General features: G+C 45.5%; 1 protein-coding gene across 3 annotated transcripts in view; it reads right to left on the reverse strand.

Moving 5' to 3' along the window:
* The window catches only part of LOC119455562 (intermembrane lipid transfer protein Vps13-like), a 217,944-nt gene that overhangs the window by 174,369 nt on the left and 16,485 nt on the right, over positions 1-27,090 (reverse strand). For all 3 annotated transcript variants that reach the window (XR_007467503.1, XM_037716962.2, XM_037716961.2), the window contains exons 6-16: positions 23,463-23,543; positions 23,346-23,403; positions 21,807-21,937; positions 20,219-20,325; positions 12,880-13,039; positions 12,726-12,788; positions 9,211-9,310; positions 8,771-8,871; positions 8,614-8,681; positions 8,067-8,144; positions 5,642-5,846 (exon numbers count right to left, since the gene is read on the reverse strand). Coding sequence is in view for 2 of the 3 variants with exons in the window: in XM_037716962.2 (XP_037572890.1) it covers positions 5,642-5,846; positions 8,067-8,144; positions 8,614-8,681; positions 8,771-8,871; positions 9,211-9,310; positions 12,726-12,788; positions 12,880-13,039; positions 20,219-20,325; positions 21,807-21,937; positions 23,346-23,403; positions 23,463-23,543 (1,152 nt within the window). In the remaining variant the exon portion in view is untranslated. The remainder of the gene's footprint in view (positions 1-5,641; positions 5,847-8,066; positions 8,145-8,613; positions 8,682-8,770; positions 8,872-9,210; positions 9,311-12,725; positions 12,789-12,879; positions 13,040-20,218; positions 20,326-21,806; positions 21,938-23,345; positions 23,404-23,462; positions 23,544-27,090) is intronic.

Genomic DNA, 27,090 nt, shown 5'->3' on the forward strand with positions numbered 1-27,090 from the left:
ACTTTTTTTTTGCAGATTTATTTTTGTTCCTTGCTCTAAATTGTAAAGCATAGCAAAGACTGTGCACAGTAATGCACATGTACAGTGCTCACGGAATGGAATGCGAGATTACTCGAGTACCTCATTATGATGCTACGAATCTGTTAACTACAGGCATAACTGCCAACTCTCCCGAATTTTTCGTAATGTTTACGAACTTGCGCTCGTTCTACGATTTTAGGAATGTTGTGTCAAGTTTTACGAATAATAAATTCTGTTCGCGAAAAAGTTGTAAAGGTGGTCAAAAATGGAAGACGCAATGTTCCAAAAAAAGTGCATGGAATAAAGAAGTTGTGAAGGCTGGTGATGATGATTTATTGGCATCCCTTTTGAAACGAAGTGGTCACAAATGGACACCTAGCCTGCTTGATTTCATCAGGCACACTATACATGCCCTTCATTCTAGCATCTTTGTACAGTAAAGCCTCGTTAATTCGACAGTCGTCGTTTCGGAAAATCGGATAATTCGGACTCGTGCTCCAGTCCCGGCCGGCATATGCATTATTCAATGCAATCAAACTCTCGTTAATTCGGACGTATTTGGCCGCATATCGGTTTATTCGGACAACTTTCAGAGCTCGGCGAGCGAGGGGCGCTGCAAATGTGCGACAAGCAAGAACGGCAATAGTGTTCAACCGAATCGAAGCGGCGGAGTCCGCATCGCCGTAGTCATCAGCGGAAATCGTATGTGAATGACAGCAACTGCCGGAACGCTTCGTGCTTATTTGTGTATTTAAAGGCTTTATTCTTGCGTTTGCCGCCGTGCATAACACCGTGTTGCCGCGGGCTTTCATAATTGCATAGTCGTCATCTACGATCACGTCGATAGCGGCCACAGTTTTCTCCGCCACGATTGCAGGCAAACAGTAGTTTCGTTTTTACTCAGTATGCGTATCGGCCGCGTGCCTAAAAACTGCGTAGTCGCCATCGATGATCGCATAGATAGCGACCGCGGTTTCGTCTAGAGTGATCTCATCAGTTGTTGCAGCATACGGTAGTTTCGTTCTAACTCGGTGCGTGCGTCGGCAGCGTGCCTTCAGGACCGCAAAGTCGCCGTTCATAATCGCGTCGATAGCAGCCTCGGTTTTCTTCGCAGCAGTTGCGACAAACACTTCTTTTGTTTTGACCCAGTGCAAAGCTGTCGAGGATGAAGAGCACCGGCTAAATCGCAATTATGATCAGCAGGATGTGCGCGCGATAGTGCAAAGCGTGTCGCAAATGAAGGCGTGCACCGCCGCCGTGCTGCGAAGGGAGTCGTGAGGCCTCGATCGCCACTGCAACTCATAGAGATGTCGAGAACTTCGGCTTCCGCTCTGCTTTTGTGCAAAATAGCAACAGGGGTCGTTGATTCATTCACTAAATAAAAGCGCGATGACGTAGTAAGCATCTGCTTATTGTTTTCTGGATACCCTCGATAATTCGACATTCGGTTAATTCGGGCATTTTTTTCGGTCCCGTGAAATCCGAATTAACGAGGTTTTATTGTATATCTCCTTAATTTTTTTATTGCGATAGCAATTATATGGACACTTGAACCGGATTTCTGCCGTCGGCGTCGTCGGCGTCGCCGTCGCCGTGAGGTTCCCTATAGATAACATCTTCGCCGCGCGCCGTATGCCCGAGAGGAAGCGTGCGGAGACGCGCGCTATCACGGAGAGCGAACGCACTCAATCTCACACGCGCAAGCAAGGAAGCGGGAAGCCAACGCCGGAGGGAGCGGGGGGGGGGGGGGGGGGGGGGGGGGCGTACTTCTACTCTGCCAACAACAGCGCTCGTCGCTCGCCCGCACCGTCTCTTATCTCCACATGGCTCTGACCTTTCTATGCGCTGTGCATTCGCCGCTCAGTTTCCGTTGGAGCGATAGACCGCACGTACTTTCGCCCGCTGCAGCGTATGCGCTCGCTGCCAGCGTTTTGACAGTCGTTGTCTGCAGTCATTCAGTGTGATCTATTCATGTTTGTTTGTGCACGCTCACACCACGCTTGTTCATTCAGTTAGTAATAGTCGGGCCAAATTTTCCAACGCACGCTACACATGCAATGCTGCCCGGATCGGCAGTGCAGCGCTACAGGTGTGTCCCTTCGCACGCGCTGCCCACGGGAAGCGCTTCTCATCAACACCACCGTTTCACACGCGCCTTCTCGTGGTCATCGAGTCTCTCTTCATGTCGGTCTACTTACGCCGCAGCACACCTGCTTACTTAATCAGCTCATGTTTACAATTCATATTGCTACCAAAGCCGCTCACCTTACTTCGTATGACATTGCTGTGTTGCTATCGCATTCATTGCTTCGCCCTTAGGGCGAAACTGTGACATTTTTTTTTCCCCATCAAAACACCCCTGCGATGCCGCACACTACAGTTGAAGGTGCCTATACAGTGTCTTCTTGTGGCAGCGCAAGATCGCAAGCTACCATTAACTTTTCAATGTCTGCTAAAATGCAAACAGTTATTTAGTATTACAAACAAGGCCCAAACATAGTTTCACCCATCTGTATCCGACCATACCCTTGAAAGTTTGCCGATGGTGAAAGGACACCAGAGGGCTGCCTGCTTCAAGCAGCTCCTGAGTCGGGCAAAATCGGTAACAGAAAAATTGCCGGAAAAGCCAGTGTCACATGCACACAATAAGAACAATTTTTAGCAGCCGCATTACTGTGCTCAATCAGATCAACAATGTGTGCTGTATGCCGCACCAAAAGTTAATAATTGTTGATAAATTTGTATATCCCAAAAAGGATGTGTGTTCAGGGAAAACTTAAAAAGGTAATGCTGGTATGTAGTTAATGACTGGTATGTACAAATCAAAACAGAAATAGTGGCCAGTTGCCTGCTCCGAAGTTCACATACTGTGCGACACCTGTAGTTGAAACAATGTTGCACTTTCACCACCATGGCCATGAGTGGCACTGGTTAATACTCCAATCAATGGGCTAGATCCAGTACACACAAACACATAAGAAAGTGGACGGGGAGACAGCTCCTGAGCATCACACACGTAATGCGCGAGATGTGGGTTCTGCTCCTACCGATGGCAAGTTCTCTTCTTGTGCAATTTCATTTCCCTTTTGCTTATTATTTCCATATAACAATTAAAATCAGAAATAACTACAATTTTTCCTATGCTTTGTAATAAAACTTCTTCTATTTGCAGGCCGCCATAGGATTGCTTCATGCTTTACCCGGCTTAATTGTCTGTTGGCTTCATGTAGTTGTAATTAACAAAAATCTAACCCATCGATCCCCTTTATTCTCCTTAAATCTAGCATAACAGCTTCCACTGATGTCCAGTTTAAAGTTGACATTGTTATGGTCACGGCACTGCAGATTAAAGAAGTGCAGAATTCCTACAGTACCAATAGCAACATAACTTCATGATCAAAAATGCCGACAGAACCTGTCTACAATGATTGTCTAAGTTATCCAAGAGCACTCGCACAGTGCACATACCATATTTATTCGATTATAAGGCAGTCACGATTACAAGGCAAGGTTGCAGTTGGGGGACCCAAGGAAAAAAACGTAATCACTGCCTTGTTTGCACACTAATATAAGGCCATACGAAGTGGCCGACAGATTATTCAGGCTTAGCAGGGACTGCTCGAAATATTGAATTACCAACACAGCTTTTACGCAACATGGTGACCATGAAATGGAGGGGAAAGGAACTTTACCTCTTCCATGAAATAGAGTGAAGGAGGGAGGTTGGAAGAGGATGGGATTCCCAAGGAGATAACGAAACTCGATTGGTGATAACTTTTCCTTAAGGTTTTGCGGCAGTGCTTGCCATGCTGCCGTGAAACTACACTATAAGGCGAAATTTGTACTGCCACGAAGCCACACATCAAGGCAAAATTTACCATATAATCCGCAGGCCATCTTTACTGCTTACTCAGACTTGCATGTAACGAAGGGGGTCACTTCGAGGCCATGTGGATTTTGTGAAAAAGCCTCGCCTTACATATATTCGAATAAATATGGTACTTTATTTAACTTCTATTACAGCCGATGTGGCTGAGTGCCATTTGGCTTCATTGCCTATGCAGCCAAATGCATTGCTTGTCTCTAGAGACCTTCAAACTCTCCACACACAAGCCACATACAGTATAGACCACTTATAACGTAACCACTTATAGTGCAGGACCGGATATAGTACAGTCTTTTCAGACTTCCCTTTTTTCCCATAGCACTCCATGTATACGCATACCGCTTACAGTGCAGCCGCGTGAGACGAAATACCAGTTATAATACGGCTTCCGCGGGCAAATCTCGCCGACAAGGGCGGTAGCGAGCACACTTCTCAACGAGGTGCGCCCACCGATGGGAGAGGAGATCAACGAGGGCGATGCGGAGGATCCTCGGAGCATGAGACGTGGAGCATGAGTCCAAGGGCGATAAAATCGTCGCTGCGCGCCGTATGTCTGAGTGAAAGCGCGCGGGGGACACGCGCCTTCGCGGAGAGCAAACGCACAGCGGAGAGCAAACGCGACTTCCATCGCGCAAAAGGCCGTGGGGGTATGGGAGGGAGGGAAGGGGGACGACGCTGTGCTGTGGCACCAAATGCGTATCTTGCAACCGGGCGCAAGGGAAACTGGCGACGCAATCTCCCACACGAAAGGAGCAAAGCAGGAAGGCAGCGCAGGAGGGACGGGGCGGCTTCTACTCTGCCAACAAATGCGTTCGCGCCTGTGCTGGCTGTCGGTGTTGTCGCGCGCACCGTATCTTGAAAGCGATCTCCACACAGCTCTGACCTTTGTATGCGTTGTGCTTACGTCGCACAGTTTCCACTGAAGCGATAGACAGCACGAACGTTCGCCCACTGCTGGCGGCCGCGTTTCCCCACACCCGCGTTTTGACACTGGTGGTCTGCAGTTATCAAGTCTATTCATGTTTGCTTGTGCACGTAAACACCACGCTTAATAATTCAGTTAGTAAGCGAATGTGTCAAGTTTATGCAGCCGATAAAACTACTATCCCTACTCCTTATACCTCTCTACTAATCTGCTATCGCAATTGATGCTTGGCCTTTCGGGCGAAACTGAGACATTTTTTTTTAATTCTTGCTTTGTCTGCTTCATGCGAAGATCGTGGGTACTTGGACATTAACCTTTCAACGTTCGTAAATTTAAACAGATGCAAAACTCCCAGTCACACACTTCGATTCTCGGATTCGCGCAGCTGCTTGGTCTACATGTTTTGCATACGTGTAGGGCTTGAAAATCGTTGTTTTGGTTATAGTGCGGTACCGCTTATAGTGTATATTCACGACTCCGGCAACTTACATTATAAGCGGTCTACTGTATGTGCATTTATATCGTGACAGCACAACGACAGTAGTGCTTTTTTTGCTCTACTGTCACAAATATTTCGTGCCCCTTCTCAACTGTTGTCGTGGCACCAAAGATAGGCACTCATTTGCCATGCTGCAGACCTGGGGTACATTCCTCATAGGGTAAGATTTTCTCGATTCTTTTTACACGGTCATTTTATCGAGGCCACATAGACAGACCATAATGGGGTAGGGTGGCAAAGGAAATGCTCTCGCACTTAACAATACATGGCTGTTTCCCTATCTTCCTGCTTAAAAAACATGCTCACATACCGCGTCGTAGATCATTTCCACGGGTTCTGCCAAAAGGTGAACTCTCTGGTCACACTTGTCATCAATGGGATTTGTTTCGAACAAAAAGGACAGAAGAGTCTTCTTTTCATTGCCTTGAACAATCTCCGATGATATCAGAGTGCAGAATTCTGATGGCTCTTCAGGAAAGCCAAGAACCTTGAATTTCTCTATTTTTGACTCCAACCTGGAAAAAAAAATGCACGACACACATTGAAAATGCTCCCCTCCAAATGTAGGTGCAAATGCAGGCCATCAACTGTGCCACCTGATTTCTAGAGGTGCCACATGCATTTTTTTTTTTTTCACTTTTTTCACTTTGAGTGCACAATGTTTGGTGATGTGGGTGCGGCATACCTAATAGAGCGTTTTCAGTACAATTTCCAAAGAGCAAAGAAACAGTATGCAACAACTGATGACCCAACACTAGCATTTATGAATATGCAGACACTGATAACAAATTAACACGCAAAACCTACCTCAATGCAGTGACTAATCCAATAGCAAGACATTCTTACAATGTTCTGATTTGTTGAGTGTTCAGACAAGTGTAAATAAATATGTGAAGCGTACCTGTGGTGGCAACATGAATGCTATGAAGAGTGTTTTTGTTTGTACGTGCGAGTATTTAGAGTAGAACCTCGTCGATACTTTTTGAAAAAAGACATACTAACCAGGAAAACCTACGATCCAAAGTCACCCAAAAATTTAGCAGATTTGACTGTAGTTGACATCGACGAAATGCACAATGCGTTGCGAGAATCTTTGGAGCACAGGCGCCAATGCGCGTCTAGTTGGTGGGGCCCAAGCACCCAAGACGGGCATTATTTTCACAGCTCCGGCAAGCTTATGTTTCCACTCCTCGAATTCAGTCCGTGCCAGCAGCTTGTTCGAGCGGGGAATTTCTGCCGGAAGCTTTAATGAGTCCACTTGGCGCGTGACGCCCGTGCACGCCGAACAGGTGGGGCTTGAGCAGCTCGAGACGCGTGTTGTCGCTATTGCAGCTTCGGCAAGCTTACGTCTGCACTCCTCGAATTTAGTCTGGGTGAGCAGCTTCTTGTAGCGAGGCATTTTGGCAGGAAGCTTTGACGTGCCCACTCGGCAAAAGTCGTTGAGACACAAGACACCGACACGTTTCAATCTGGTGAGGACCGAGCAGCCCCAAGACGCGCCTTCTCGTTTTTCTTTTGTGTAGTGTGTTAAGACGGCGATGAGAAAGCGAAACGAAATTGAGTTGGTAGGCGACGCCGTAATACGATGCTGCCAGAACAAAACATGACACTCACTTCGCGCCACCTACAGCAGAGAACGGCGGACGCATTTGGGCTATTGACTATTAAAAGCATGCAGTACGCTGCGAATGGCACTACACCACGCATTCTGTGACAAAGATACGTGAAGATGCTTATTACGATCGGCTTGGCGGCAATAACTGTGAATGCAGTGTATGACGACCCGCGATTAGATTTGCTCGTACCAGAATGGGAAACTGAGTGTGCACTGGCGCATTTACGTGACACGGGGCAGGTAAATATTGTGGGGAAGTTGCTGTGGCAAGAGACATCCTCGCGATCACGTGCGCCTCGTGCCATTACTTGCTTACATGGAACCTAGCAGCCGAAAAACTTATCATACAATCACAGTTGGCCAAGGTACTGAACGTTGGCACCGAAATATTATGCTCTCTGGGAATGCATCAACCAGTAAAAAAAAGCATAACTGTATTGGGTCATTCTTTGCGTTATTGATCACAAATGTTGGTGCCAGGAAATCAAACGATACGGGATCGTATCAGCAAGGTTTTACTGTGCATGCATACGTGCTGTATGAAATGGCATTGAGTGAAGAGTGGGCAGGCAAGGTGGGTGTGCACCAATTTCCACATCCGATCGCATGAACATGACATGAAAATGTGTGCCTCTGGTCTAAGAGAAGAGCAACACATGATGGAAGATGTAGAATAAACACTGCACCATGCACCAGTTTTGCGTGCATTCAGTTCAAATTTTTCAGCAAAGCATCAAAGGTATGCCTCTCATAAAGCGGGACTGACGCCCCTAGGCAGAATAAATCTTTTCAGTCAAGATATTTAGTGCAAGGCATTGAATTCCACATAGCTCTCCATAAACACCAATGAAATTTATAACATTCAAGGCAGAGAAAGCGGAAGCAGAAGTTGAAATTTGTACACATCCATCCATTTTACAATGTCATAAACAGATTTACATTAATTTGTCTCTAACATTTACAAACATCAAGTTTCTTCCAAGTAATCTCATGAGGTCTGCCAATAAGTAATGCATGCTTTCAAGCAGTGCTTGGTTTTTATGAACGCCATGATTTCACCGTCACACATCATTAGACGTTTGGCTGCCAGTGAGGTGAGCCTGTCATAAAATATACTTACTTCATGGCTTCCGTTCTGGGTCTCTCTTCGAAACTTGCAGACATATCATTCAATATTACCTGCACAATGATGGTCTTCCTGTAAATGGAACGAAAAGAAACCCTGTACAGTTAGATCTCACCAAAGTGAGCATGGGTACAGCAAACTAAAGAATACAATATATTACAGCACATCTTATTCTAACATAACCGACACGTACATCTACAGCACACAGCAGCTGCCTCGTGTAAGGTGTTCACACATTACCAATCCCCCAATGCAATTCTCCTGTCCACAGGAGAAAACTCCGGAAAATAGAGTGCCAGCTGATTTCTACCCTGGCTCCAGTTCTGTGTAGCGTATATCTGTAGTATTATGTACCACCACCACATTGCAGTTTATGTGCTGCTTGTTTGAAGAAATTAATTCAGGTGTAGCAAGTTAAGGCATGACAAACGTAAACTATGCATCTTGGTAGCTTGAGATACAAGGCAACGTATATAACATGGACAGCTAATAAAGCCTTAATAAACAGGCTTTGCCAAAATAGATGCCAACACAGACTCACACTCTTGCTTCATCATGTATAGCCAATGAAAAGTTCTTGAGCAGAAAATTCAGCTTCTTGGCAACGTACTGAAAAAACGAAGAACATGTTCATAAGCAAATATACAAGTGGCAAGGCAGAAGAGTGCTAAAGATTAGCTAAATGAAGATGCACTTACATTGACTGGGTAGATTGGTGCTGAAGAGTTCTCTTGATAGCCAATAGCAGCATACAGCTTCTCCTTCTCAGCGGGCGTCATGGCTTTCTCAAACTGCTTGGCTGCAAAGGAAGAAAATGTGTGCATTGACAGAGGTGAATACGGCTATACAATTCAGTTTTTCCACTTCACAACTATAAGGAGAGAGGCCAGGTAGCAGTGTTCGTCAATTTTCAGCACAAACAATGTGCAGTATCATTGGTAATGCAAACTTAGAGCTGACTAACCATTGCAAGAAGTCTTGCAAGGTAAAGCTCTTCAAGTCGTGGATTCCAGTACAAAGGCCACACTTTCAGAAATATGAGATTCCAGATCGTAGAATAGATGGCTTGCAAAGATTATGCTAACAACAAACTGCATGTGCATGCATAAATTGAAACCTTTAAAATGACCATACGCACCAATGTCCTGGGTCTGAGATGCTGTGCCACTTTGGTCGCCACCGAACCACCAGGATGACAACCAGCTTTGTTTCGGGGCGTTCAGCTGCTGTTCTTCAACCTGATGTAAAACAAATCAGTAGGCACTTAGGGATTTATTACCACAACGAAAGCGCATTGCTTTAGCATAAATACTTGTTCAACAATGGTTACTGAAACATATACAATAGCAAGATAATTTTTTTTTTCAATTCGAAGTACAGGTATAAATACAGTGAAACCTCGTTGATAGGATTCTGCGTAATACGTTTTTCGGGATGATGCGTTTTTCTTTTTTTTTCATTTCTCGGCCAACGCCCCCCCATTGGAGCAATGTATTTTCATGCGGATGATGCGATCGCGCTCTCACCTGAAATTGGATGATACGACTGCAAACTGGTATTTCTGAAACTCGTAGCTTTATATTCAAGTGTACTAGATAAAATTATATTTCAACGACCCAAGAACAACGTGTTAATGGCCGACGACACTAGCGGAAGAACGCGCACCACAAAAGCTACCGTGAAGTAGATTTTTCGTGCAGTGGGAGGGAGTGGTCCCGGACCGATTTAAATTGCTGTGCGCCCCGGCGGCAAACGAGCCGCGAGCGAAGCAGACCAATGAGAGCCGCCGCCCCCTTCGCTGATCACGCACGGGCACGGCCGGTCTGGAGGCGCGCGCTTCGCTCTTTAAAGAATGGTCCCCTAGCGCGTGCCGCGTGCTCGCTCTTTAAAGGAAGGGAGTGCGCGTCTGGTAGAGCACTGCACGGGCTCGGGCTTACCCGAAAGCCCGGGCCCGGCCCGGCCCACGCCGGGTAGGGCAGTTTTTTCACGGGCTCAGGCCGGGCTCGGGCACGGCATGTGCTTTTTGACCCGGGACCGGGCCGGGCTTGGGTATTTTGACGCGGGCCCGGGCCGGGCTCGGACTTTCTGGTGGTCTGCATGTAACGTGCAGCGAGTTACCCTCGCGCACCTCGACTCTGAAAAACCTGTTGCCCCGGCGCAGCTGGAAGCTAGCAGTGCTACGCCTGTGTACTTCCCTTTTCTTCTTCCGTCGTATACTGCGCTGTTTGAAGAGAATGTAAAAGTACAGAAAGACCGAAGTCGCCTCAAACCAAAGGATGCCATTGTATTCCTTACCTAAATCAATGTGATTAATGCTTTTGGCGCGGTGCAAGCGCGTTTGCGACTTGCTGATTCTTCAAAGGCGATTTGGTAAACGACGTACTGGTAAGATGAGATAATTCGTCACACGGCTGAAATATGGCACTGCGTCTATCCATGATCGCACGCATGTTCTCAACCGGCCGCCTAGCAGCAGCGCATTACGCTGCACCATGGAGGAACCAGAAGCTTTCTTTCTCCATCCATGCGCTGCGCACACGACCGGTCGTGGCTGCGCTTCGGCTATAGTGTACTAGAATATGGTTGAGTGGGACGAGCGGCTGGGGCGGCGCATGCTTCGCAGTGAGGCGCCCGACGTGGAAAAATAATGTGGCGGCGCTGCGATAGAAGTGGATTGGGCAGCATCAAGGTCGCGCTGTTGGAAACTGCTGGTGATACTGCTCGGCAGGGTCATTCGTACTACTTCGTGCGCTGGTATTTGCGTTCAGATCGCTCAAATGGTGTTCATAATTGCATATGACATGTATTTATGCCTTAAGAATAAATTCATTTCATTCTCTTATTTAATCAATTTTTAATGCCGCTCGGTGATCTTTTTCGGTCTCGGGCCAAGTTCAGGGCCGGTTTCGGGCCTAAGGTAAAGGAATGGCGGGCCGGCCGGGCGGGTAACGTAGATTATTTTCAGGCCCGGGCCGGGCCCGGGTATTGCCATAAAAAGTTTGGTCGGGCTTGGGCGGGCAGCCCAAGGTAAAAACGGGCCTGCGCCGGGCCCGGGCTGAAAAAAATCGGCCCGTGCAGTGCTCTAGCGTATGGTCCCCTAGTGCGCGCCTCCAGACCAGCCGTGGCGCGGGGAACTGGTGTTATGCAAACCCGCCCAACCTCTATTTTTGCACTCGCAGTATCGTCTGCTCATGTCAGCTTTCGCTCGCGTTTGTTGTGGTTGGCTTTTCAGGCGAGATCTTCATGCAGTCACATGGCTGAATGAAGCGCCTGCCCTCATCTGCCAGTCATATCGCTCGTTGTGTCAAGGTCTCTTGGTGTTCCTTTGTTTCGTAATTCGTAGCCTCGTGGTGCCGTGACCTTCAAAGCTATGTCAAAGAACTTATCTTTCAAAATAACTTGTTTACAGACTTTGAAAAAAAGAAAGTTCAGCGAAAACTGACGAGCTGTTTTAAAGCTGCTCAATAAAAGTGTGTTGGCTGCGGTTCGTATGGTGTCGTGATGCTGCTCCACATAACAGGTGTGTTATGCGGAATAGTATTACTTGACGCCACAGGAAGCTTTGCTAGCGAGTTTGTCACCAAGTAAGCCTGTTTTCTTACGTTTTGGGGCTTGATTTGGATGATACGATTTTTGGATGATACGTTTTATTTTCTGGTTCCCGCGAAGATCGCATCAACGAGGTTCCACTTTACATCGTAATCCCTCTGTCAGCCTCACAAATTAGAGCCATTGTTAACATTTCAGAATGGGAGAGGCTTACTCAAGGGCACATCCCTTTAGCCTTTTACTTGGTATGCTGCTTGATATGTGTGCTGTCTTCACAATAGCTGGGTAGTTTTTGTAACAGCTGAGCTGTTTAAGGTTCTGGTTTGGCTGTGGAGCGTTAGCACAAAGCTGCGCCTGGCAATGACGTCACCGAGCGTTGCCTAGCAACGCCTCGCACAGCTGGTGCAAAGCGTGGCTAGGCGAAGCACGTGACGCCATCGCTCGGCAAGGTTACCACCCTCTCCGAAGTTACCCTCACCACAGCACGAGGCGCAGCCGACGTATCCGGCGTTCATCAGCCACGCTTCGCTCCAGACCATTGAGTGCTGCGCTTTCACTGGCGTGGCATCCCCGTGCCAAGCACGCTCGCGCGTCAACGCTACGTTGGACTATAAAGTGGCCTTTAGAAGACTGGGCGCCAACCCAGAGTATCGTCCTGATACTGGGGGTCGGCTAAGTTTGGATAAGAACCAGCCAAACCAAGTTAAGCAAAGGAAAGCAAAGTTAAAGCTAAGGAAGGGCCACCAGCTTCGCTGTTTGCCCAGTCTACGCATCACTTAGTGTGAAGCTGCCCCTAATTTTTTTTGCGCTATTACGCACAATAAAAAAGTTCGCAGAACGTTTATTAATCCCATCATTTGCTATTCTTAACTGCTTCAATTTGGGTTTGCAATTCACAGCACTAAAGAAATGGGGGAGACATAATCAGCAATAATGCATCTTTTCCAACTGCCCAAACTGACAATTGCATGCGCGGTTAAATAAAAACATTTGCTTAAAGCTTCAGAATAATGTCCACCCAGCCCTTGGAAAACAAGAAATTAAGCAGGAAAAATCGGCTAACTGTTACAAAGAAAAGGCCACACAATGATATGCAATGCTCACCTCAAGCTCTGCCTGACGTCTTGCAAGTGTGATGTTGAACACATCCAACTCATCTTCAAGTGCCTGCATTATGGCAAAAGTGAAATTGCAACTCAACTTGAAAACACTATGCTCTGGAAAACGTATACTAGCACAAACACAGTATTGACCTAACCTTGAGGTTTTCAGAAGACTGCTTGGTTTGCAACTTGACTTTGTACTGAGTCTTGTAAGCTTTAACTTTGAGGACATGCTCATGCATGTGCTTCAGTGACCAGTTACGCCTGCATCGTCGCACGTGCTCCTCCAGGATCGCTTCGTAAGCAAAGTGCCACCTGAAACAGTAAAAAAAACGGCAGTGTAATGTGCTAAGTGTGAGTTATTTCAAAAACATCCTTCCTCTGCAAAGTTTTTTATTATGAAGTACATAGGACCAGAAAATTATTTTGTTAAATCAAGAACATTATTAAAAAGAAAACACTTAAAACACTCATGCAAATAACAAAATATTTATATTGAGAGTGAAAAAAAAATGTAGGTTTTGAAAGCATGGACTCCACAGGATTAAGGAATTGCAGACTAAGGCCGCTCTAAGACAGCACACGTCTCGACTTAGCCCTGACCGAGCAGCTAGCTCCATTTGGAATGGAATGCAATGATGAGACACTGCAATGAGCAGTTTCATAAAAAGAAATCAGCCCGCCTTGAACCATCATCGTAATGCGTTGATTGCAGTGACATATTCACACATGTCAAGGCATTTTGAACACAACAGGTTTCTTGTGGTGAGCTTTTAGAGTGCAGCTCTTGGGCCGTTCCTGTGGCGAGCGTCGGCGGCATAACCGAGAGAACAAGCACAAAAGCGAAGGATGAAAAAGAAAAGCGTAGTGCCGATGATCACTATAAGATGGCGCCAGAGTACGGCACGTCTGTTCACTTTATCTTTCTTCGGTCACTGTGTTTCATCGACTAACAAATGCTAAACGTTGTCCCTCGACACACGACGCGCCTGCATGTATCATAAGTTTCTCAAATGTTATCGATAGTTCGATCCATTGGCTGTTGTCACGAAAGCTTTTTGTAATCTGATTGTATGCGTGACGTGAATTATGTAGTGCTTTCTGGAACCCACGCGGGCACCAGCGATTACTCTGGAACCTTCGACGAGTCATGCATAAAAGCCGAGCACTTGACCCGCAGATCAAATTTTCAACGATCGCCGACTCTACTCACCGCTATCATTGTGCTTGAGTGCTAGTATTAGTTTTGCAGCGCTTCATTCCGTCTGCAACGTGCCGCACGAGACAGATTGTCCGTGCCAGCCAATAAATTGTGAAATGAAAACACGTATAGAGCTGTGCTCAAATTTCGCATTAGGGAGTATTGTAATCACCGGTTAATTTTTTACCCATAATTTTCCCCCACAGAACTTTGTTAAATCGATCGTATTGTTAAATCAACTTCATTGGTTTGAGCTTTGCAACGCATGGCGCTCTATAGTATGTCTAAGGGAATCATAGGCACTTTGTTAAATAAAAAATTTAGTAACATCAAGCTTTTTTAAATCAAGGTTTCACTGTTAAAATAAAATTAAATTATGGGATGTTACGTGCCAAAACCCCGATTTGATTATGAGGCATGCCGTAGTGGAGGGCTCCGGAATAATTTGAACCACCTGGTGTTCTTTAACGCGCACGTAAATCTAAGTACACCGGTGGTTTCGCATTTCGCCCTTATCGAAATGAGGCAGCCGTGGCCCGGATCCCAAGGTTTCACTGTGACGTTTTGTGCACCTGATGCTGTTTACTAGGCTGTCTCATGTGGAGCAGATGTGTTTTCTTGAGATTCATACTGAATTATGTCCACCGGGTGCTGTTCTATGTTGCATATTCTTGTTCTTGAAATGTATAGGCTTTTAAATAGGGGTGTGCAAATATTCTAAAAGTTCGAATATTATCAAATATTATATGTTTAATATTTGTATTCAATTCGAAAAACAGATATCCGATAATGTTCGAATATTTGGTCGTATCGTATATTCGAATTAAATGAAATTTACTGCTGGCTGTGCGGGAGCAAACACGGTTCTTAGCATTTGTTTCTATCTATTCAAAGAATACTGGGGCGATCTTGTGGTGAACTTTGCGATGATTTCGTGCTGCTCGCAAAATTTCGCCTGTAAAGAACACTTAGCCACTAAAAGTCTAAAATTTGCGGGAAAGCCAGCCTCTCAGTAGCAAGGGGCACGGGTTTGTGGACAGCGAGGGTGCATCTTTTACATTTATTGCGATAGAAATTATATGGACACTCCAGGCGCATTTCTGCTGTCGTCGTCACTGTAAGGTTCAGTATACAGTCCACGGGCAATAAAATCATCGCCGCGCGCTGTACGCTCTATGTGCGAGTGAAAGCATGCGATGGTGAGTTGTCAATCCCAGCTCACGTACGCAAGGCCGGGATGCGGGAAGGAAGCGCGCAGTCTTCCAGTCGGGCACAACGCTCTGGAGGGAGGGTAGGGAGGTGGAGGGGCCGCGCTTTACTGCAGGCGCGTGCCCCCGCCATGCCGGAAGGCTACGGTGGGAGGGGGGGGGGGGGGGGGCGTTCTGCGCCGCGAGCGCCCACCCGCGCGGCTGTATCTTGAAAGCCTTCTGCTGCGGGAGCAGAGTCCGCCCTCCCTGTGTTTTCGCGGCTAAGATAGCGTTGATGCGAGCGCCGGCACGAAGCTCAATTCGCTCGCTGATGCTGCCACGCTGACTGACTCCACTGTTTTGACAGCGAGTTTCCGCGGTAGTGAGATGCGTTCATGTTTGGTTGTGCACGCGTGACACAGCATGCTTGTTAATTTAGTTGGTGTGCCTATGTTTACAAGTTTACACGGCCAATAAAGCTACTATCTTTACTTTGTAGAGCTGTACACTAATTTGCTACGCAATCGATGCTTCGTCTTTTGGGCGAAGCTGCGACTTTATTTTTTGCAGTGCCAGCGCCACCCTTCATTCTGAGCTTATTGCTTGACAGCAAGTGTGATGACTGACGACTGGCACAGGGTCAAATGCCTCCTAGTGTACAGGCATTTGATGTGGTATAATAAGGCACAGGGTGTCAATTAGAATATCTTCTATCCATGTTTACTCTCTGATCCACATTGCTTTCTTCCTGTCCCTTAATGTTAGGCCTAACATTTTTTGTTCCATCGCTCGTTGTGCGGCCCTTAACTTGTTTTAGTATAACAGCTTACTAGTCTAGTTTTTTTAACCTTCACAATGTAATTTCAATGTTGAAACATGACAAATTAACCGAATTTGCTAATAAATGCATGTGCCTATCATTATTCGATATTTGATTTCATATTCAAAGCTAAGTATTTGTATTTGATTCGTATTCGAAAATTTTGATATTCGCACACCCCTACTTTTAAATTATAACACAATTAAAGGAAATAATTTGTTTTCTGAGCTCAAAGTGTTCAATTTCTTACAAACTGTTTCAACAGTGCACTACAGTAGTGTGCATACAGTCATGAGGCTGACCCATTTCAGAAGGGAACTACTGCTATTATCCTCCCTAGTTGAATACGCATGAAAACCTAAAACACTCTGCTTCACACATTTTTTTTTTTTTTCAGTGGCAACCACCGCATCTATTTGGATGAAATTTTGCTGCAATTAAGATGGTCACCGCAGTGCAGAATCGGTGCAGGAATGAGGAAACATGTGGTAAGTATGGTGCCTACATGCTAGAAAGAGCCGATGAACCCGCACACAATGTAGGTGCCCTGGATTAAGCTTTGATGGCATATATTGGCATAAATTTTTTGCATGGCAGGAATAAATGAGGTGCTTAGAAAATAGTTTACAACAAATTTCCCTTCTCTACACCAAGCTATTTATCTTTCAAAAGTAAGACATATTTGTCCCACTGACACTAAATAGTCGTATATGTCCCATCTCGATCCAAAATTATTTCTGACCACTCCCCTTGTGAACAAAACACTCTAGAGATCTTTAGTGTGGTACAAGTAAATGAGGTGTATAGAAGTAGTTTGCAACTTATTACACTTTTGTACAAGTTTTTAGTTTTAAAAAGTGGGAATTTTTGTACCACTGACAATACATGGCTTTTTCAAGAAGTGGGACTAATACCCCTGTCGCACGGCACATGTAATGTCATTTGCAGTAAATGACATTCATATCGAATGTCGTTGCGGTCTTGCGTTCCCAGTCTACACGGGTAAACAGAATGGCATTCGCAATTGATGGCAATGTTTATCGGCAGGCTGCTATGACAACGAAACCTTACAAATCAGGCTTCTTGTTCACATATTTTCACTATATTGTTAGCAATACAATGGTAAACATTGAAGGATATTTGAAAATATATTACATTTTGTTTTAACTTATCGATTTTGTAATTTTTTGCCAAGCCCCTGTCTCGAGATTACACAAGTAGTGCGTGCATGAGTTCGGGGAAACTAATTCAATGGGTGAATACCATTAGCTCTGAATGTCATTCACTATGCCCGTGTAGAAGCAACAAAAATGGCATTGACACAGTAATCTCATTCACTGCGAATGACATTATATGTGCTGTGTGAAAGGGGTATTACTTGCCCAACTGATCTTCGAGGGTCTCAATGAAAAATTACATGTAACCACTTCCCTAGTAAAACAAACCAAAGCACTGACGGACAAATTGACACAGAGGATGCCATGAACGAACTGTTTGCGCGGAGCTTTCACCAGAGCATCAAACACCAACAGCATCAGTGCCTTTTTGCATGTGCATGGTTTGGCACATGCATTCATTCACAAGTGCAAGTTTTGCAGACTAGCTGTCACCTCACGATACAAAAATGGGTGCTTGCTGTGAGCTAAAGGTGTAAATGCAAATGCAGAAAAGAGGAATAACTTATCAGGCATGTCGAGAAGTTGAGAAGTATCACGTAATTTTTCTCGCAAGAAAATCAGGTCCAAATTCGGGAAGCATTCCAACAATGAACAATTTTTCCAGATTTTGCACGCTTGTTGCCAGTTAGTACCCATTCCCAGAACTATTCTCACATGAAGTGTTGAAACGTTTATATAGAAGGCAGCATCAAACAAATTATATAAATACACCCCTTTGCTGCTGAGAAGCATTTTCACGCACATGTCACATTGTCATACAAAGGGTTAAAGCAAAGAAAGCTGCTGCATGTTGCAGCAAATGTACAGAGAAGTTGCAATGTTGCCAATACAGTAAAGCCTCGTTAATATGTACCCACTAAATAAATCATTCCGGTTTGAATATAGTCGCAATGAATCCCCCGTCCTGTCGCTATTGAATCTAATGTACTGGCTGAGAACTTCAGTCGCAGTCGTTTATATGCACGTAACACGGTTAGTGCCTAGTATTTACTTAACTTCTCACCGCGTACAATCGTGTATGTCGTGCACACAGACCATAGACAGCAAAATAATGCTGCACGGACTGCAGTCGCCACCGATAGTGACATCAAAACATGTTAGCCATGGCAGGTTTTCTGCTCCTACAGGCTTCTATCGCTTCCATATCATCATCATGGATGACAAAGTGGATGATGGCCCTTCCGTATCTGACGTGACTAGCGCATTCATTGACCGTCATGAGGGCATTCGCAGATAAGTGGGGCTTGATGGAGAAACTAGCTCGTGGCCTTGCAGAGTTTGAGGATGCCGTCATCGCTGCAAAGCTGCCACACCGGCAAGTGAAAATCAGATCTTGTCTGCAAAACTTGTCTGCTTTTGCGTTTAAGTGAGAATGAACATGGTTTGTATGGCCGGTAAGTCTATAGCCGCTATCTACCATTGTCAGTTAGTTAATACATCACTTAGTGCATACTTGATTCCATGTTCCCCGCCAACTACGTATTACTGTAATGTACTACGTATTACTGTAGGTTTTACTGTAATGCACTAATTACTAGTACAGTGGAACCTCATTGATATGATTCTGCGCAATACATTTTTCGGGATGATACATTTTTTTCCCCGAAAATACAATTTGGTTGGATAATACGAGGGCGGTCCAATAAGTACTTAGCCTTCAAAAGAAAAACGAAATTTTGGAATGGTGTCGATTTATTTCTCAACATAGTCCCCTTTGAACTCTATACACTTGACCCAGCGATCCTCCAACTTCTTGATCCCGTCAGAAAAATATGTTTTCACCTGAGCTGCAAAGTAGGCTTCTGTGGCAGTCTATAACTTTTTCATCCGACTCAAATTTTTGTCCGGCGAGTGACTTTTTCAAGTTGGTAAACAAGAAGAAATCACTCGGGGCCAAATCTGGAGAATACGCTGGATGGGGCACCACTTCGTAGCCCAGTTCGACCAACTTGGCCGTGGCGACGGTGCAGGTGTGAGCTGGCGAGTTGTCATGGTGGAAGAGCACCTTTTTCTTCACCAAATGTGGCCATCTTTTTTCGCAATTCGGCGTCGAATCAGCCCAGTAATTCGGCGTAGTAGGGTCCCATCACCGTTTTGCCCTTCTCAAGGTAGTCGACGAAGAATCACACCTTGAGAATCCCAGAAAATGGTGGCCATCACCATTCCAGGCGATGCGACAGTCTTCGCCTTCTTCGGAGCAGGTTCTCCGGGTGCAGTCTACTGTTTCGACTGTTCTTTGGTCTCTGGTGTGTACCAGTGGATCCATGTTTCGTCGACGGTCACAAAACGACGCAGGAACTCCTTCGGATTACGCTTAAACAGCTTCAAACACTGCTCTGAAGTCGGTCTCACGGACGCACTTGTTGTCCAGAGTGAGCAAACGCGGCACCCATCACGCCAACAGCTTTCTCATGCCCAAAATTTCATGCAGGATATGACCCACGCGGTCTTTTGAGATGCCTACTGTCTCAGCTATCTCGCGCACCTTCAGTCGGCGGTCTGCCAATACGAGGTCGTGGATTTTTGCCACGTTATCGGCCGTGGTAGCCGTTTGCGGGGCCCCTGGGCGAGGCTCATCAAAAACCGACGTGCGACCACTGTTTAAACTCGTTGAACCAATTTTTGACGGTTGCCATCGAAGGAGAAGACTCACCGTAGACGGCATCCAGTTGCTCTTTAATTTCGCTGCGCGATTTCCCTTCCAAAAACAAGAATCGAATCACCGACGAGTATTGCTCTTTTTCCATTTTTTTAACGGACACACGAAAAGTAACCTGCTTCCTCTTCCTCAAGCGGCCAAAAACAAAACCGCGAGCCCGATTCGACTGGACCTTTGCATGTGTCCCTCTAAGAGAGCGTACTCAACGTCAGTACACGATAGCGTCGCATTCTCGCGCCCTCGTACGTTAAATAATACTATTTTCGGGCGATACGCTTTATTTTATGGTTCCCGTGAAGATCATGTCAACGAGATTACACTATATATTGTTAATTACCTTTAAGAGGTCCTCCTGACAGCTTTGTAACTATGGAACCTCGTCCTGTACTAATACTGCATGAACAAATAAAAAATAATAACATTCACAAGGTCACTAATATACTGCCTACCATCTTTTAGCATTGTTGTGCACTGGGACATCAGGCCTGTACTTCCTGTAGTGGGCAGCAAGTGTCATTCGGTTGACGGAATCCGAAAGTGCCAGCATGTCTTGAAACTGCAATGCACAGCGAGGTAGACAGTTTTCTAATGGCATGACATGATCAAAAGAAACATGGCCATAGGGCAACAGAACAGTAGCTCTACTACTACCCCTGAACCTTCGTTAAGTGCAAACATAGTGAAATTTGAGGACAAGCAAGCAGGTAAAGAATTTTTTTTTCAAGGAGTTACAATATAGACCACTTATAACGTAACCGCTTATAGTGCAGGACCGGATATAGTGCGGTATTTTCAGACTCCCATTAATTTTCCCATAGCAGTCCGTGTATACACGTATCGCTTATAGTGCAGTTGCGGGAAACGAAATACCAGTTACAGTGCGGCTGCCTGGGAGTACGAAAGTCAGCGGAAACTGTGAACGCTCCTCTCAAATGGGCGCTCCAAGGAGTGCTCGAGGAAGAAAGAGAGATGAAGTGGAGGAGAAGGGCACATGGTGCAAACAAACAGCCAGTGAGGCTGAAACCAGAATCTTGAGTGCGAGTCGTGAAATATCACGGCGCGCATAGCGAGCAAGGGCCGCAAAACTGCCAACGCCATCCAACGCTCCCTTCACGATAACGGCAGTAAACGAAACTTCAGGGAGCGGGCCGCGCCGGCACAGCACGGCGAAGAGCGCACAGCGGAGACCGTGGAATGTAAGGGAGGAGGGCGGCAGGAAAGCGGATTTCGCCTCGGCAACTCCGCCGCTTCAGTGGCTCCCCTTGCCCTCCCTCGTAGCTCCCTCACTTTCGACTGTCACCGTGCGCGCCCGCCGCCTTGCAGCGCACCGCTGCTCCAGCCGGCCTGGTGCCAGCTCCCCGAAGTTTCGTTTTCTGCCGTTATCGGGAAGCGGCGTTTGCCGGCGTGGGAAGTTCCGTTGGCTGGCCTGGGACGGCGCTGCTGCTTCCCTCTGCGTCGTAGCTGCAGCGTGCAAGGTCAACCCGTGACTAGAAAGTAGAGGAAGCATAAAGGAGAAAGAAGGGTTCACTGCCATTTTCTACGTGTGGCTACAGTAGCGTGGCTGAGACGTCGGCACGTACACGCTTGTTCCGGCGCAACGCAGAATCGGCGACCTCTCCATTTGAGAGAGGGTGAAATTTCCGCCACACTTTTTTTTTTCTTTTTTTTTTTTTGTTCGCGTGCGACACTGAGCCTTGAGGGGTCTCTCCTAAGCTTTTACTCTATGGCGGTGCCGGAGCAATGCTTGTCCGAGGCGCCGCCGCATGATTTGGTTCAAATTAACGAGATTTGACTGTAAATTGAATACAAACATTCTAGCCGCATTCCTTGACTGTCGCATGCGCGTGGCGGCTCGGTGCACATGTTTTGCATATGTGCGGGCCTTGAAAATTGTTGCTTTGGTTATAGTGCGGTACCGCTTATAGTGCGGATATTCGCGACTCCGGCGACTTACGTTATAAGCGGTCTACACTGTACAACACAGTCCAAGATCGTATTCATGCAAAAGTATTGTTGGCCATAAAGAAGACACCAAACCTGGCGTTTGCTGATGCCAATGCTGATCTCTGCAACAAGAATGTCCAAAACCATCCCTGTGGTGCTGTAGTTATTGATCTCCGGCTTTGTATCCATGGTCAACTTGGCAAGCGAGGAAATCGGACCGAGCACTAGAAGATGCATTGTGATTAATTCATGCCCAATACAACCTCAAGACTGTCAGAGAACACAAAAGGTCTAATGATTGTTGCAAGCGATGTTAGAATACAACATGGAACACAGTCAACCCATGCCAAAAAGAAGCTTAAGTCTGGACTTTTCAGTTCAGTGACCTTTGGAACAGTTGGACCTCAATACAACGAACCCAGGATCAACAAATTTATTTAATTTCCTGGTGTACTTGAAAACCACATATTTGACCATTGACGACCATGTACAGTAGACTTCCATTAATTCGACTCCAGTTACTTCAGTCTTTCGGTTAGTTTAACCATAACCGAAGGACTCGGCAAGCACCCATGCATTTTTATGGACCCAAACTTTCGTTATTTTGATCCTAAAATTGGCCTACACCAGATAATTTGAACTTGACAGAGTCAACACGAACGCACCTGACACCTATGGTGACCCTAATAGTGACCCCTTTAGTAACAGCATCTGTCTCAGCAGAGCTTAGGGGACAATGAATGCAAAAACACATCAAATCTCTAGTGCTTACTTTAAAACAGTGCAAGAAATTTGAGTTTAGGAAACTAGCTGCCACTGTGAAACACATATTAGACCCTTGCCGATTTTTCTTGCCAAGAAATCAGGCGCGCGTTAAATTCGTATACTTTTTTTTTTAGGAACTTTGTTGTCATTTCTACGCTAGTTTTCAATTTTGGGCACATAGAAAGTGGGCGCACATTTAATTTTGGGATGTGTCAGATTGAGGCAAGTATTGCTAAATGAATCAGCGGTGTGTTTCCGCATTTGATTTGCATCTTGTTTAATTCCACCCACTGGATATTTCGATCAATTCTGTCCGTCCTGTCAGAGTCAAATTAATGATAATCGACTGTATTTTTATCACAACTCAGCAAAGTAACTGCACATTGCAGCTATGATTTAAACAAGCCCTTGCACATTGCATACACATGTCACACATTGAGGCAGTAATGACAAGTAATAAAAACGTGCCAAGCCAGATAATAACTCTCATGTGTATATGTGAATAGAGAAATGGAAGTTGGCCGGCCGCAAGAAAAAGCTTTCTCTTAAAGGCAGTTACTCATTCAGAGACATTGCTGCAAGTAGTAAGCGTGACTATGACATGGAACATTGCTACAAGCCTATTTTCAAATAGTGAAGAAGGGTTCGGCTAAAATTTTTCTGGTCAGGTAGCATATAAAAAAAGGCATCTGGTTTTCTAAGCCTACTTTCTAACATATGTAGCAACCATGCACTAATAAAGTTTATTTACTCACTATGCATTCATTAGTTCAGTCAAGGTGAACTTCATTGCACAACTAAAATATATTGACAAATCGTCTATTTACCCTGGGTGAACAAGGAAGATGCTAAGAGAGCTGTACTTACTGTATGAAACATCAGCAGGCCTGACAGCTTCATTACTGATCTTCTCTTGAAGCAGCGGCTACAAATAACCACACAAATGTCAGCTACAGCGACAACAAACACTGTGCAATGTACTACCTTTATCTTTGACTGCTCCTGTTCCATGAAAAGCTTGCAGTCTGGGTTCCAATACAAGCCAAAGCTGCTGACATCAACCAGCTGAAACAGAGAAGGTCGCATATTAACCTTGCTAATAGGCATTGACCATAGTGAGAAGCCACAAGCAAAATTTCAAAACATAAGCTTCTCTACATATGCTGCCTATCAGAGGCACCATATGTGCACTTATAAAGGAAAGCAATTTTTCTTACTTTTCTCATCTGATTTGCAAAGCAAATGTGAATATTGTGTTCCACAGAAAACTGTGAGCATTATAAAAATATATTCTGAGCAGAACCACACCTTCAGGTAAATGAGCCTGTGTATAGAATACACGAAGTACCCATTGCTTTGTGTTTTATTTCCTAAAACACTCTCTGGCTTAAAGGACACCTAAGCAGACAAAAACACTAATCACAATTGTGCGTCATTACGGCAACTCAGGTCAGTTAGATCTTAAAAAGCATAAATTTTTGTTTGAATTATCAGAAAATAGAAAGACCAGAAGTTGGATAAAGCATGGATCAAAACTGAATTATAAGATTTTGTGGGGACAAATATATACGCGTAAAGCAATTTTAAACTTCCTTCTGCGCAATCATAAACAGAACCGTATAATAATTTGAAGCTAGTGGATACCTTATGAAAGAGGAAACAGAGAGTCCCTGAGAGTAGTGCACGAGGTGTCAAACAATCGTGGGATCAACCAATGAATCGTGGGATGTGAGAAAATTACAATTTAAGTAGTTTGTGACCGTAGCTAGTACAACACTATGTTGTTCCCGTCTTCCAGTACAGACTGGAAGTACAAATACCAGGCTGTATAACTAGGCTATGGAAATATTCAGTTCTTTTATCAGTTCCCACATTTGTAAACTTTTGATGCTGACTGTACAGTGCGGTCCACTGTTAAAAGGAAGCTTGACCCACATGTTTGGGATATGACATTCTCAAACATACGGTTGGGTTTGTGCTGCCACCTCGTGGTGGTCCTCGTCAACACACACGGAAGCCTGAACATGAAACACTGGCAAATTTGGCTAGTGATGCTTTATGAATGATTTGCTGTCATCAGCTGTTCTTGGCCGTGCTGCTCTGCTCTGAAATGCCAAGAAGGCCAAGAAGTCTGAATTAACAGAATTAACCAAAAGCTTACCGTATTTTCCAGTCTATAAGTCGCACCTTTGTACAAGTCGCACTCCTCTCAAAACGGCAGTTTTCCCGAAAAAGACTATGTAAGTTGTATCGGTGTATAAGGCGCACCTGTTCATACAGTAGCGATTTTAAAAAATTACGGTGACGTTTCACTTGGTGAACGCGAGTCACACGCAAGCATATGGGTCCCATTCCTATATAATTGTGATAGCAATGATATAGACACTCCTGGCTAATTTCTGCTGTAGTGGTCGCCACGATGTTCCGTATAAAGTCCAAGGGTGATAACATCGTCCCCGCACACCGTATGCTGTATATGCGAGTGGAAGCGTGCGATGGTGAGCTGAATCGCGCACAAGGGAGGAAAGCAGGAAGGCAGCGTGGGAGGGAGGGGGGTGGCTTGTACTCTTGTAGCAACTCTGTAGTTTGCACAGCGGCGCACTGCCAAATCTTGAAAGCGACCTGCAGATGCAATCACTTCGGGGTTGGTTGACTTCGCAGTCGGCTTGCTGCCGCTTGCATTGCTGTTCCATCCTTCTCGCACAGTGCTCGGCAACTCGATCACGAGAAGAACCCGGTACCTCCATAGCATGCACACAAGCCATAGCAACTGCCAGATAATGTCAACCCAGCGTGTTTCGCATGGCCATAGCATCCAATTCGATTTTGATGACAGTTTTTCCGGAAAAAAAAAGGCCTTAAATAAGTTGCACTGTTCTATAAGACGCACCGACGAAAAATTCAGAAAAAAACAAACAAAACAAGACTTATACACCAGAAAATGCGGTAGTTTTAAATGGCTTCAATGTGCATGAAAAATATAGAGAACCAGCAAAAAGCCTGTGGTTTGTTTGAATTAATGGTAATTCTGAATTATTTGAGCCTGAAATATTGCAAGCCAACTTTATTTATCACAGAGGAATGATTGGAGGAATTGTTCACAGAGGAATTGATCACATAAGAATGCTACGGTTGGCAGCAACAGAAGGCTGGTTAAAAAAATGGAGGGAAAATGCTGAAGATTATGGAAAGAGCTAGTGGGCTAAGCCATTGGTCGGCAAATTAAACCAGACTGTCTCAACCTCACTCCCAAATTTTCCTTTAGCCTAGGGCTCACTCGAACTACCTTCCCCAAATTTCTAGTCGGCCAGGCTTACTCAAATTCAGACTCAGGGGTTGGTCTAAGCCTGAGTGAGTCGACTTATGAGTTTGCCGACCTATGGTTCCAGCCTATGCTAACTCTTGATGTGAAGCATTTGCAGTGCAGTTGTTGTGCTCCTCATCCACAGCCCATTAAAGCTCACAGCAAGAAAAAGCCATCTCCCACTGATCTCCAATTACCCTGTGCTGCAACGACAGACTTCATCCTGCACTCTTAAAAAAGTTTGCACCCTTTGGGGCTTATCTTGTCCCACAACAATAATTGTCATCTGCCGTGCTTGTGTTTCCTTTGTTGAAAACAGTGCGCTGGCTACTTTCCTGTCGAGAATGCTCTGTCACACTGATGATGCCGCATGCCATTCATGACTTGGAAGTACCGGGCACGCAAGACAGATGACGATTGTCGCCGTGTGACAAGACAAGCCCCAAAATGTGCTATCAGTTTCAAGAGTGTATGCAGACATTTTTTTTTTTTTACGCTTATCCCTACATCCCATCTCTTGCCACCCTTGACTGTTTCCCTACCCTAGGCATCCATCCTGTGGCTCTAATATGCCACCGGTTATCTGTTCTACACATCAGATAACCGTACCAACAGCACTCCTTTTAATCCATTCTAATGCGTCAGCTACCCTTGTTTGCTCATATCTACACTGTCATCTTCCTGTTGCCTAATATCAATTTCTATTCTATATTGCTCACTACATAATCCTTAACAACCGTTCCAGTTTTATGGCACAGCTCTTAGGTGCCCGTTCCTGCGGCGAGCGTCAGCAAGCAAACGAAGGATGAAAGAGCGAGCGTGGAGCGCAGCGGGGAATGAAAGAGTGAGCGCGGAGCACAGCGGGGGATGAAAGACGCGAGGAGGAAAGCAGAGGAGAAGGGTATGGCGAAAACTTGAGAAGCGTACTGCGGCGACAATGGCTACGAGATGGCACCAGAGCTGCGTGCATAGTCTCGAAGGTCTGTCTGCGGCGGCTGCTGTGAATTGTGCCCACGCGTCACCCACGTTCTGGCTCTCGCGATCTCCAGATTAGCGAGGCAGTTGCGCCACAGTTCGCTGCTTTTGCAACGTGCCGCACGAGACAGTTTGTCCGCACCAGCCAATTTATCACGAAATGGAAACACCCGTATAAAGCTGCGCTAAAATTTTACATTAGGGAGTATTGTAAGCGTTGGTGAATTTTTTCCTTAACACTCTAGTTTCAGTCCCATACAGAAGTATTAGCCAGAATATACTTCAACCTTTTTTTAAGCATATCAGCAACCTGCTGTTAATGGCTTTGAAGTA

The sequence above is a fragment of the Dermacentor silvarum genome, chromosome 6, assembly GCF_013339745.2.
Source record: "Dermacentor silvarum isolate Dsil-2018 chromosome 6, BIME_Dsil_1.4, whole genome shotgun sequence".
Lineage (NCBI taxonomy): Eukaryota > Metazoa > Arthropoda > Arachnida > Ixodida > Ixodidae > Dermacentor > Dermacentor silvarum.